The sequence below is a fragment of the Dermochelys coriacea genome, chromosome 8 (assembly GCF_009764565.3).
Source record: "Dermochelys coriacea isolate rDerCor1 chromosome 8, rDerCor1.pri.v4, whole genome shotgun sequence".
Classification (NCBI taxonomy): Eukaryota; Metazoa; Chordata; order Testudines; family Dermochelyidae; genus Dermochelys; species Dermochelys coriacea.
Genome location: NC_050075.1, coordinates 91,152,829 through 91,166,703, shown reverse-complemented (window position 1 = coordinate 91,166,703; position 13,875 = coordinate 91,152,829). Strand labels below are relative to the sequence as shown.

At 38.7% G+C, this 13,875-nt stretch overlaps 1 protein-coding gene across 2 annotated transcripts in view; it reads left to right on the top strand.

Annotated features, from left to right (window-relative positions):
* The window catches only part of LOC119859790 (phosphoglucomutase-1), a 78,326-nt gene that overhangs the window by 21,051 nt on the left and 43,400 nt on the right, over positions 1–13,875 (top strand). Inside the window, exons 8-13 of one of the 2 annotated variants that reach the window (XM_043490913.1) lie at positions 709–774; positions 2,884–2,993; positions 4,390–4,547; positions 4,747–4,880; positions 6,856–7,002; positions 10,684–10,843. The exons of the other annotated variant lie outside the window; for it this stretch is intronic. Of the exons in view, the coding sequence (XP_043346848.1) occupies positions 709–774; positions 2,884–2,993; positions 4,390–4,547; positions 4,747–4,880; positions 6,856–7,002; positions 10,684–10,703 (635 nt within the window). The 3' untranslated portion in view covers positions 10,704–10,843. Of the gene's footprint in view, positions 1–708; positions 775–2,883; positions 2,994–4,389; positions 4,548–4,746; positions 4,881–6,855; positions 7,003–10,683; positions 10,844–13,875 lie in introns of those variants that run through there. 2 annotated transcript variants of the gene reach the window in all.

Below are 13,875 nucleotides of genomic sequence, written 5' to 3'. Positions count from 1 at the left end.
GAAAATCAGACTCCTTTACGATGTCTGAATTTGGGCACCCAAAATCAGTAGTTACTTCTGAGTAGTCCCACCAGTTGTAAGCAAGCACATTTATTTACCTATTTATTACCTACCTAATGTGTTATTAGTAACACATTAAGAATATTAAAAACACATTAGATGAATTACAGCATCTGTCTCCTCCCAATTTCTTGTGCTTTTACAACTGCATTTTTCTATTTAAATTTTTTCTCTCTCCTCTGTTGTGTGAAGAGCTTCAATGTAAACTGACTATCATGAAACTGATTATGTGCTGACAGATGCACAAAATAAACAGGAAAAAAATAGAGAAAAATATTTTCTCTGATCTCTTTCAGTAATAGCTGTCTTAGGTATTACTTGTAACAATAGTTGGCTAACAACAGTCACTATTTATGCTCTTTGTTTACTGTGTGCATTTCTCTTTGCTTAGTCAGTGAACATCACTGAAGTTAGTTATATTTCTGTTCATAGTCACCTTCACTCTTAGGTTCTTAGTATTGCAGTATTGATGTCCCAAACACTTGAGCAGTGTGTTTATTTGCTTAAATTTTGCTTTAATTTAAAAAAAAAATCTGTAGACCTCAGATTTGATAAAAGCTTGTTATTTTAAAATTTAACTATTAGCAACAAATTTGATAATGTCCCTTTAATTGTTTTTTATTTTATTTTGCATGTTTTCTGGGAAAGAAAGATACAAAACTCAGTTAGTGCTTCTTGTTTATGCAGAGTGTCTTGTACTCCCAAATGACTGTGGTAAGAGCTAAAATGTATGATAGCATTTTATGATATTAAGGGTCTCTTCATGTTTCTATTATAAACCTTGTCTGAAGGGTTTGTAGCTTGTCCATTTAAATTTTCATCTGTCTGAAGGTAAGGGCCAGAACTGGGCAAAGCTGGAATATTTGACCCCTCTACAAGCATTCTGTGCTCTATTCCTCCTATTAGCTCACCCAGCAGTGCATTCAGTCCCCTGGCTTGGACATTTTTCTCCAAAAAGCTGTCACTTTTTCCTGCTCAGTCATTTGTAACGGATGCTATTGTGTCCCAAACATGCCTGAGAAACTTCTGTAGTGACTGCTGCTATGCTGCAAATGATTCTGAGACATAGCTGAGAATCAAAAGCTTCTATTGCATCTGACAGGTGGTGGTATTAACTACATATGAAGCATGAATATGTCTAGTAGCACAGCAATTCCTTTTTTATGAGAAATTCCAAAAAATCTTTGAGGTTTTAACAAAGGAGAGGGCAGTGCTTGTGGTACATAGCAACAACCTAACATTAATTCGCACAGAATTGCTAGATAGGAGGGAAACTAAAGCCTGTACTGTGGTTTTGCTTTTGTTGGTAATTTGAAGTAGCTAATTTGTTTGAGTGCACCAGGGCTTGAGAAATTGCACAAAATCAGATGGAATAAAATGGAATTATGCATAGTGGCATATATAGGATCAGACCTCCATTCAAACTGGACCTGGTACAAATCAAATAGAAGTTTTGACTATGTGTGTGTCAGGTGCTTGCAAGGTAAATCTCAACAATTATTGTGTCATATCCTTCAGAGACTTCTGCACCCCCAGAATGGTAACTCCAGATATGTGATCCATTGTACAGTAGGTTTCAGAGTAGCAGCCGTGTTAGTCTGTATTCGCAAAAAGAAAAGGAGTACCCGTGGCACCTTAGAGACTAACAAATTTATTAGAGCATAAGCTTTCGTGAGCTACAGCTCACTTCATCGGATGCATTTGGTGGAAAAAGCAGAGGAGAGATTTATATACACACAGAGAACATGAAACAATGGGTTTATCATACACACTGTAAGGAGAGTGATCACTTAAGATAAGCCATCACCAGCAGCGGGGGGGGGGGGGGAAATACCATGGGGAAATAGTTTTACTTTGTGTAATGACTCATCCATTCCCAGTCTCTATTCAAGCCTAAGTTAATTGTATCCAGTTTGCAAATTAATTCCAATTCAGCAGTCTCTCGTTGGAGTCTGTTTTTGAAGCTTTTTTGTTGAAGTATAGCCACTCTTAGGTCTGTGATCGAGTGACCAGAGAGATTGAAGTGTTCTCCAACTGGTTTTTGAATGTTATAATTCTTGACGTCTGATTTGTGTCCATTCATTCTTTTACGTAGAGACTGTCCAGTTTGGCCAATGTACATGGCAGAGGGGTACAGTACAGTACAGTACAGTAGCTGAGTATATGTTGCAATTGTGAGTTATTTGAGGACAATAATGCTGATTTGGCATTCCACTACCCAGGGATCTTCACTGACAGTGTATAGTACGAATACACATTGTACTGTTTATTAAGATATTTTCTGCTCTATTAAATAAACAAAAGCTAGATTTCTAATCAAGATAAATTGTAACAACATTTACAGACCCTCAGAAGATGGACTCTCACTTGCTGACATAACTTTAATGGCAAATGCTAGGAATGTCTTGTTCAATAACTAAAGTAATAAACTGTGTTATTATTTATTGGTAGAAAGGAATTAGTGTAACTTCTATAGCTACCAAAACACTTGGCATTTGAGACTTTTTAACAGTAATCATTGTGTCAAAAACTAAGGGCAAATTCTCTGCTCTGATATACCCTGGGGATATCAAAAGCATATTATAAACTCATTCTGTGTGCAGCTGTTCCATTGAGGTCAACAGGAGTTCTGCATGTGAAATGAACACGGAATATATAATAGAAAGAAAGGTCCACAGTGTGGAACAGAAGTGAGAATTATGCCCAAAATTTATGCAGTTATCAAATATTTGGGTTTTTTTTTTGAGAAGGAAAGGGGTGTTGGGTTTTGGGGGCGGGTCACGGGGAGGTTGGCTGGTTGGTTAAGGATTTTTTGTTTTGTAGGAAAAACTTCTCCATGGTTATCAGTGGACACAGCTTTGTATGTTCTCAAGGAAAATGAAACCCAAGAAAACCTACAGCTCATCAGCTTTACTGAAGCACGAAATAAAGAGGTCAGACGTTTTCCTTACTTTTCTCATGTTGATTTAAAAAAAAATCTTTATGTATGTGTCAACACAGTGCAGTTTGGGGCTGCACAGGTTTGGGTGGGTGACATGCTGGGGTGTGAGAAGGCAGAAATGAGGAGCAACAGCTCTGTGCATCTTCCTGTGCAAAACTGTCAGGACTATTGCCACAGAAGTCAGCAGAAGCTAATGTTACTCCTAGCAATATTACCTTCATTCCACACCTTTCAAACCCCAATTCCTGAGTTTCAGGGGAATTGCAGTGCACAGGTAAAGAAGAGTTGAGGTTTCTCCTGGAAGAGCTGTGTTCCCATGGGGTAGGCCAGGGAGAAATGTTGAGTTGCTGGTTCTCTGTACAGATGTTCCAAGATTCAAGGGATTTGCCTGGGGAAGCTCAATTTCACCCTCAAAAGCCACCTTCCCTCTGCCTGCAAGAGGTCAAAATGCCACAAGGTCAGCTCAAGGACTTTCCTTCCCTTCACTCCTCTTTCCCTCTGCCATGGGTATGAGTCCAGCCATAGTTACGCACTGGTATATGCTCTTCTCCTGTGGTAAAACCAACAGAGGGAGAAATGACAGTGTGAAATCATCTCCTCAGCTATCAAGCCACAGGGAAATAAGTTTGGGGCAGGGTTGTGCTAGGGGGTGTACAGTAACAGGCATATACCAAGCAACACTCCCTGGCCTGGAGAATTTACAATCTAATAAAGAAGAGAGAACCATTATGTCCACTTTACAAATGGGGAGCTGAGCCAGAGAAAGACTAAGTGACTTGCACAAGGTCACACTGGGAGACTTTGGCGGAACTAGGAATTGAACTTAGGTCTCCTGAATCCCAGCCCTGATTCTTAATCACGTGGCAAGCCTGTCTCTTGCACCCCTTGTCGCTTGTGAACATTTACAAGGAATCACGCAAAACTTTTGTTGCAAATTTGATGCAGGTTGATGAATCAGGGCCAGATTGTGAGCCAGTCTGCAGCTGATTTACGCTCTCAGGGGGAAACAGTGAGAAAGTCGGTGCGGTTTTGTCAACCTGCTTCCTCTGGCAGGAAAGGTGTTTTGTTTTGTTTTGTTTTTGTTTTATTTTCAAGCTTAAAATTTCAAATGGGTTAAAAATCTGTGGGGCAGCAGAAATGTTGCTTGTCAGGCTGCTTGTAGGCCTACACAACTATGTAAATATTACTACAACTAGCAGATCCACCAGTTCTCATATTGGCATGAAATGCATCATGTTGGGATTTGCCATATCTAAGGAAAGAAAATATAGGGACTCTAACGGTGAGTACCTTCTGTTAATTGATCATTATTGTGGGAATATTAATAATGAAGGCAGTCTTTGGATAAACAATGGCTCACAGATTTCTCCATTTTCCATTGAGAATAGATGTTTAGGTGGAAAGGTGAAGTGGGATCTGGTATTTATTGGCTAATTCCATTCACAACTGGCTGTAGGCTCAAGAAGATAAAAAAGCAAATTACTGGAGAAGCCAAACTGGTTTATAGAGATGAAGATGGAGAGCTGGCCCTTACCAAAGAGTTCAAGTGAGTCATGTTTGCAAGGAGGCATGCTAGCTGTCATAAAAGTATATATTCTCAGTATCTTTTATGTTGCTGAATTCATTTCTGTCTGGATGCCATTGCTTTGGAAAAGCATTTTTCAATGTATTGGATCATTCACTGCAACAGTGTGGGGAAGGAAGCTGAAGCATTTCAAAACTATCTTGTCTTCTCCGTCTTTTAGAGCAGCTTTATCAGACATATTTGAAATGATTGATTTAGATGGAAATGGCCTTCTGAGCCTGGAAGAATACAATTTCTTTGAACTGAGGACTAGTGGTGAGAAATGTGATGAGGAAGCCTGGGCTGTATGCAAGGGTAAGCTTGTTACTCTGCTTAATTAAACTGACCAGAAATGTTGAACTTTTGGTGAGAAGTTACCTACATTCATATACAACATTATTCTTAATATAGATTCATGCATACATACATATATAGATATATATATGTATACTAATTTACTGGGAAAGCCCAAAGCAAGATAGTGTGATAGATACTGTTCCCCTTCCCCATTGTTTTCGATCCACCACCACCTGTCTTCTCTCCGTGTTTTCCTTTCCTCCAGTCTCCTATCACTTTATTCTTCTTCTGTCCTATTTGCTTGCAGTAATCGTGTTTAATAGTCTATCTATAGAAAAATGCTTCTCATGGCTATTTGTGCATTTCAAGTTTTGTGTGTGAGGGACATGTTCTGAGTAGAGAACTGAGTGCCAAGAACTGTAAAGTTCTAATTGTGGGTCTTATACTAAATCCACCTGCTGCAGTTACTCTCTGTCACAGTTTACTTGACTGTAAAATAGAGACGGTAATCCCTTCCTACCTCACAGGGTTTTGTAAGGGTCAGTTAATCAATGGTGTGTGAAAAACAGGACATTTAGTGCATATTATTATTGTTTCCACTAAAAAATATCAATTGGAGCAATGCTTTTCAGATGTAGGTATTTCCACTGGAAATCAATCTTTTAAAACTTCATAACAGTACATAAAATTGTCCATATTGTCCTTCTCACACCTGTAAACATGCCTTCTGAGACTTCTGTGCCAGATTTTTAGGACTCTTACAGCCATATATTGCCCTTGATCTGTAGGCACAGTTCTAATTAATGTCAGTGAGAGTCCTGCACCTTTTGAGGGCAGTATTTGGCCTTAAACATCAATTGGTAGGGGGAAAAAACCCACATTTTTGTGGCATTATTTAACACTCAAATCAGTTTATATTTCAAAGCCCTGATGACATACCGCTCTGCCATACAGGGATGAATTCATTAATGATTTTGTGATGCTCAGACACTACAGTGATGGGGCGGCATAAGTGACTAGATAGAAAGATATGTCAGAGTTAGTTGACAGTGGTGATTTGGCTACAACCCCCTCTTAACCTATGACAAACTGCTTAATTCTGGCCACAACATTTTAAATTTTGCAGGTCCTATTGAATATTTCTGTCTAACAACCCCACAGTGTGTCTGGAACTTTTTCTGAATGATAGAGCGGTCATTCAAATACTGTTCTCCTGTAAATCCTGTTTTTCTCCTCCTGTTTCTTTCCCCTAGATTCTGCACCAACTTTTATACCTTTATTTATATTTGTGTGTGTCTATGAGCGAGGAAGTGTCAGTGAACATGGTGAATGGATTACCAGACATTAATCAGTCGAAGGATTCAGATGAATATCATAATCTTGAGAGCAAAGTTCAAGCTGTTTGTAATAGCATCTCAACCCTGAGATAGATTTATTAAATTGGTAATCCCTTTTTAATAATATATAGTCAAGATTTAACATTGTTATGATGAGAAAACCATTTTTAAAATTCTCTGACATAGGAACGTTTCAATTATATGTTTGCTGACACTAGAGAAGTTGATCTGCAATGTTCTATCAAGAGTGCTCCCAAAGCTCCACTGGACTTTAATTTCCTGTTCCCAGTACTCTCTTTTCTTAAAATCTTACTCCACAGCAGATATTGCCATGGGGGGAAATATCATACAAGACAGACTCTACATTTTGAGACCTCCCCCTCTCTTGGGCCAATGAGCCTGCGGCCTCTGTCATTCCATAAAATCCTAGGGGAAGCCCTGTAAACAACACACATTTCACTCAAGGGAATCTTTTACCATTTCAGCATTTTATAATGAAATTTGGAGAACTAGAGGCTGCAAGACTAATGGCCAAATCTTGCAGCCCTCACTTAAGTCAATGGGAGCTTTGCCTAAGGAAGGCCAGGGTGCAGACTGCAGGATTGTATGCCTGAGGAAGAAGTAATTTAAGAGCTACCTTGTTTCCTTTTATACAGAGAATTTTGACACAAAGAAGAATGAGCTAACAAGACAGGGATTTATGGATTTGAATCTCATGGAGGCCAATGACCGTGAAGGGGATCCTAGTGACCTCTGGGTCACTTTACTGTCACTGGCTACAATAAGCACTGGAAATGACAGCGGTATGATTGTTGTGAATCAAAAATACCCAACTTCCCATATAACTTGCTGCATGTTTAACAGCAACACTGCTTCTGTCCTTCATAAATTAATTTCAGTGGGCCAGCAGTTCAGCTCAAAAGGTTTCTACTATGCATTTCAGGTCTGGCATTCTATTTCCTGGGCTAGCACTGTTGAGGGGGACAGCGAAAGACACACAGAGATTGGAGCTACTGCAGTGACAACCCTCAGTGTTTAAAGTGAGAACTAGACTATTTTCCAGAGGCTGGATACCAGTATTTTACAGGCCCAGTTAGAGAAGGGGACTAGGGACCAGGGCCAGCTCCAGGCACCAGCGTTCCAAGCAGGTGCTTAGGGCAACAGTGTTTCTGTGGTGGTGGCAATTCAGCAGCAGCTCCTCTGTTCCGCCGGCCACGGCGGCAAATCAGCAGCAGTTTCTCCCTTTTGCCGTCCACAGCGGCAGTTTTTTCACTGCTTGGGGTGGCAAAAACTATAGAGCTGGCCCTGCTAGGGACATACCTGCTGGAGGGCTTGCTGTGACCTGCTGGGGAGAAGCAGTTCAGTTCTCAGTGAGGTGGTGGGTAGGAAGATAGAGGCAGAAAATTGTGGCCTGTCAACGCACCCAAAGGTGCAGGCCTCTTGCTGTCCAAGCTCTGAATCTGGTTTCCAACATGGCCTGGCTAACTGGGAAAGAATCCCTCCACTAGTCCAAACCACAAGGGAAGCCAAAAAGCATCTGTGTGTTGCTGTGGAAAGCATCCCTTAAAAACAATAAATGGCTTCCACTTGTATTCATTCCAAAATTAGCCATGAAGGTGTCAGGTGCAGAATGAGGTATCGAGGATGGAAGCAGGGGATGTGGGAGGGTGTTTGCACTGAGCAGGACAAGGAGAATCTACCCACAGGTGAAAACAATAACAAATACACCTTCCAGGTAATGTGGTTTTTACATGGACTCAGAGGTCAAACTCTCCAGACAGGGTTAACTACTGCTGCCTCTCACCATAGTGTCATAGCAAGGTAATCTGTGTCTATTGTAGGATCAGGAATTCTCTTCCCCATGCACCCATGTGCCAAAGTGGCATTGAGGTTGGTTTTAAAGGCCCACTCTTTCTTACCATTCTGTCAACAGAATGTTTTCAATGTTTTCAAAGGGTAACTCTAACAAAGGATTGGGGAAGAAAAGCAAAGCTATAAAGACACAAAAATCCCTCCATCAAATATTCAGGAAAGTCCAGTATTTATATCTTGTTCCCAAGAAAAACTGGTTTTTTTACCATCCCTGTGATCATTTTCTTTTCTTTGTTTACTTTCTCTTAAACCAAAGCAACTCAGGGCCATGAGACTATGTAATTGCCAAAAAAACCCATCCCATTCTGTGCACATGAAACAAAAATATACTAACACAAAAACACTGATGTGGTAGTGTTTTGGGATTTGGGAGGTTAGAATTAGCCATTCTCGTATCAATGAGAAGATTTAAAAAATTAGCAAATGATTGTGAGCAATTTTTCACTGGGTTACACTTCACCACTTGTCCTACATAAATATCCCTAACAAAGCTGGAAAGATGTGATGCTCTGTCATTCTGCAGTTTGGACACTAGAGACAGCTGTTCTCTAATGAAGGTTTCAGAATAGCAGCTGTGTTAGTCTGTATTCGCAAAAAGAAAAGGAGGACTTGTGGCACCTTAGAGACTAACAAATTTATTTGAGCATAAGCTTTTGTGAGCTACAGCTCACTTTATCGGATGCATTCAGTGGAAAATACAGTGGGGAGATTTATATACACAGAGAACATGAAACAATGGGTGTTACCATACACACTGTAAGGAGAGTGATCACTTAAGATGAGCTTTACCAGCAGGAGGGGCAGAGGAAGAGGAAGAAAACCTTTAGTGGTGGTTGTTTTTTTATGAGAGTGTCCAGTTTTGAGAGCTCATTCTTAATCTTTCCCTGTTTGCTGTAGAGGATGTTGATCAGGTGGCTCCGCAGTTTCTTTGAGCAGCATAGTCTGTGTGGTATGTAGATGTAGCAAGGCACTGAATTTAGCTGTATGGAGTGGAAATCTATCAACTTCATGAAAAAACTCATACAGATACAGACAGACATCATCTTTCTTTCCAAATGCAAACAGATGGACATCATACCAAAAGAACTGAAGGTAAAAAATCTATTACAATCTACATACCACACAGACTATGCTGCTCAAAGAAACTGCGGAACCACCTGATCAACATCCTCTACAGCAAACAGGGAAAGATTAAGAATGAGCTCTCAAAACTAGATACTCTCATAAAAAAATAACCACCACTAAAGGTTTTCTTCGCCCTCCCCCCCATCCCTCCTGCTGGTAAAGCTCATCTTAAGTGATCACTCTCCTTACAGTGTATATGATAACAGCCATTGTTTTATGTTCTCTGTATATAAATCTCCCCACTGCATTTTCCACTGAATGCATCCGATGAAGTGAGCTGTAGCTCACGAAAGTTTATGCTCAAATAAATTTGTTAGTCTCTAAGGTGCCACAAGTACTCCTTTTCTTCTAACAAAGAAGGGTTCTCTGCCTTGCACAACTGTGGTTTGTGGTTTGTTTCCCAAAGGATAAGTACAAACTATATATTGTATGCTTGAACCGTTTGCTTCAATAGCACATATAATTTAACCCCTCAGTTCCTGAATTACCCTTTCAGCAGCACTTTCAACAGCAACTACAGTAGAACCTCAGAGTTACAAACACCAGAGTTATGAACTGATGAGTCAACCATACACCTCATCTGGAACCGGAAGAACACAAACAGGCAGCAGCAGAGACCAAAAAAAGAAAGCAAAGAACAATACTGTGTTAAATGTAAACTATTAAAAAAATAAAGGGAAAGCGGCATTTTTCTTCTGCCTAGTAAAGTTTCAAAGCTGTATTAAGTCAGTGTTCAGTTGTAAACTTTTGAAAGAACAACCATAACATTTTGTTCAGAGTTACAAACATTTCAGAGTTACGAACGATTCCCAAGGTGTTCGTAACTCTGAGGTTCTACTGTATAAAGTGAAAATGGAAGTAAAAAATGTGTTGGTGCTAACAGACAGCAGTTTCTGATGGTCATTTGAAAAGCAGATGTACTCTTACTGAGCCTACTAAAAGTAACGGAAAATCTCATCTCCTTGTTGGCACATATACTAATCCTAACCAACAAAATGGAAGTGCAAGGAGTGTTTCCTATCACAAAATTTCAAATATTTTAATTCTGCATGCAAAAACCACTCATTTGAATGGCAAGAGTTTGCCAGAATACTGTGGAGGAAAGAGTTCTTTCTGGTACTCAAATACCCTAGTACTTCATCTTCAGTGCCTGATACATTTTGTGATCTGAGAAGATGAATGGTACAGTATATTTCACTGCATCAAGGCTTGCACTATCAGTGATGGCTGTGTGCTGTGTTGATTTATCCTAATCTCTGAATTACCAAAAAAGGTTACAAAGAACAGGAGATCTAGAGTTTTCTATATCAATTTTTTTATATCCAATGGTGCACCTATATTTGGATAATTCTGCATCCGAGCATCTGTGAAAACAGAGCTGGGGATAAAAATCCAAGGAATAATTTAGGCATAAAGTAAGAAGAACTAAACAATATACTGTATTTTTCTTCTATAACAGGCATTACTGTATTTTTCTTCTATAACAGGCATGCCCTTTTGTCATTAACATCTATGCAGAAAAGTGCAAACCCAGAATTAAAGCCATTTATCTGGAAGCAAGCAGCAGGCAACTTAACAGGGCAATTTGCAAGTCTGTTGTTAACAAAAGAGATGCCAAAGTACTGGATAGTGGTGAAAGTATAATTGTCTATACCTACAAAAGTGATACACGGATCACTTCTGTTATTGAAAATAAGGTATTGTGTGATATTTCTCTTATACACATTACACAAAATAATTTACATGTTAATGTACATCATTGTTGTTACTCCCTCCTCATTAAGCTTTCTATAGTAACATTTTTTGATATATAGATTCTGTATCTATTAATAAAAAAAGCCCCTTTTTTAAGGGATTGATCCAAAGTCCATTGAAAACAATGGGAGTTTGTCCATCAACTCCAATGGACATTGGATCAGGCCTAAAGAAAACATTCATTTACTAAAGTAATTTTCCCTCTGCTGATACTCACACCTTCTTGTCAACTGTTTGAAATGGGCCACCCTGATTGCACTGGCCTCGGTAGTACTACAAAAGTAATTTACGCTCCCTTGGTTTTCACCCCTTCCTGTCAGCTGTTGAGAATAGGCCACTTCCACCTTAATTGAATTGGCTCGTTAGCACTGACCCCCCACTTGGTAAGGCAACTCCCATCTTTTCATGTGCTATGATATATATTCTGCTTATTGTATTTTTCACTCCATGCATCTGATGAAGTGGGTTTTAGCCCACAAAAACTTTATGCCCAAATAAATTTGTTAGTCTCTAAGGTGCCACAAGGACTCCTCATTATTCATTTACTAAGAAGGTGTAAGGCATTTGCATACTGTTTCATCAGCTGAATTCCTATCTGTATTTGTAGTGTAAAAGATTAGCATTAGATTAGCATTAGATAATCATGTCTTCATGATTAGAACTGATCAGGAATTTTTCAATAAAGAGTTTTTGTCACTGGAAAATGCTGATCAGTTCAAAACAAAACTGTTCCCGGAAAAGGATCAGTTCCTACAAATTTTGCATTTAGAAAAAATGTTGTATCCTAAGGGTGAACAGTGATATGCACAGATTTTGGTTTTAGGGCCTTATTATGGATGAAGCATTAAACTATTAGCTTTAAAGGTATCTTTTTTCTGTATCCTCCAGCCTCCAATATCTTGGATATAGGGCTGGCACCAAAGCATAGCACTGTTTACTCATGTATGCCAAACAAGTACATTGTGCACCAAATTCTCTGGTGTGAATTGGTAGAGCTTCAATGAAGTTAAGGCCTGTGCCAGTTTACACTAGCAGAGAATCCAGCACTGTGGGTAAAATTTTCAAAAGCAATTGTGTCACATAGGAGCTCAGGTCCCATTGACTTTTTTAATCAGACTTGAGGTCCTAAGTGACAAAGGCGTTTTTGAAAAAGGACTTAGGTCCCAGGTTACTTAGGTGCATTTTAAAATTTTACCCTACATATTTAAAACTTTCCATCCCATTATAATAGCAATTTCAGATGAAATAAGCAGCATCATTACGTTGTTTTATAAGAAGCAGCCATTTAATCATGAAGACTAATGAGACCTCTAACATTTTTCCACTTACAGTCTGAAAATAAAGTGGTTATTCATGTCAACAATGAGCAGAGTAAGAACTGTGTAAATAACAGGGGACTCAACATTTTTGCTGTTGAAGTGGCACCAAAATCCATGATGGTAATGTTATTATTTCCCTAATTTAAAATCTTAGTAAAAATATCATATGTGACACCTTTAGAGTTTGTTTTTGCAAATCTTTCTGTATTAATACTGAGTACGTGGACATGAAGCAAAAGGAGAAATGTCCATCTACATGAGAAATGTAGTTAAGATGGTGGACCTGATTTTCTAAATTGTGCACCTACCTTGCATGTGCAGGTATTTTCTAGTGCAGATGACCAGATAAACGTATTACTAGCCAGTGCAAATATCTGCATTCACTTGCCCTTTCACTGTAATTGTACATACTAATTATGAATACCTTTCAGCATTCACTCCTATTTAAAAAGCAAGCTGCTAATGTCAATAAAAGAGAGTTGTCATAGCAGATTGGTAACCAATTAATATATATTGTAAATGCTAATGCAAACCTAACACACTTATTTTCAAAGCAGGAGATGTTTTGCCTGTATGAACCATCACTTATAATGACTCTACTTCTTAAATGATTAGTGTAAATTAAATTATGTTTTATTATGAGTGTTGTTGCAGTAGAGTGATGCATGTTCCTTATACTGTTATTAAAAAGAGACAGTTAACCTAACATCCATATGCTGCAAATAAATAATGTTGTTTATATTATTAGTGACACCTTAGATTATTAAAAATGAAAAACTTAAAAATCCAATTTACTGTAACTAGGCAGTCACTTTTGTGAAAAATCAATTTCACTTTCAGATTTACTTCTAACACCTGCAGTGGCATGTTTATTTGTTTGCAGTGGCATTATCATCTTAGGTTTGTTTTTAAAAGAAGCAGCTCTTAAAAATTTTAATTTTGGGCCAAATTTAAGTTTCTCTTCATCTGATGCATTCCATGATCATGAAACACAGACTTAATATGTGCTTTAACTAGTCACACACAAAAATACATGTTTCAGAGTAGCAGCCGTGTTAGTCTGTATTCGCAAAAAGAAAAGGAGTGCTTGTGGCACCTTAGAGACTAACAAATTTATTAGAGCATAAGCTTTCGTGAGCTACAGCTCACTTGAGCTGTAGCTCACGAAAGCTTATGCTCTAATAAATTTGTTAGTCTCTAAGGTGCCACAAGTACTCCTTTTCTTTTTACAAAAATACATGTTTATGATGTATGTTATGAACAATATAATTTCCAACAGGCAGACTTTTAAAAAAACGTAATTTATGGACAGTGCTTAAGCCAATTGGCAATTTGATTGGCTGACTCTCATTCTAGAAGTTGTACTGTTTTTAGTAAAAGTAGAAATAAATATACAAGTTAAAATAACCTGCTCTATAAAGTGCAAAAAGTACAGTGTGTCTCTTTCAAATGCAGCTCATTCAAACGATAGTACTCTCTATTTCATCATTATTCAACCTATGGCCCCAATCCTGGCATGTGCAGATGGAGTGCAGGATTCGGGTTATTCTAACACTGCTGCTGCTACCTTTGATCAGATAGAGGAGGCTCCATGCTGCAAGGTGT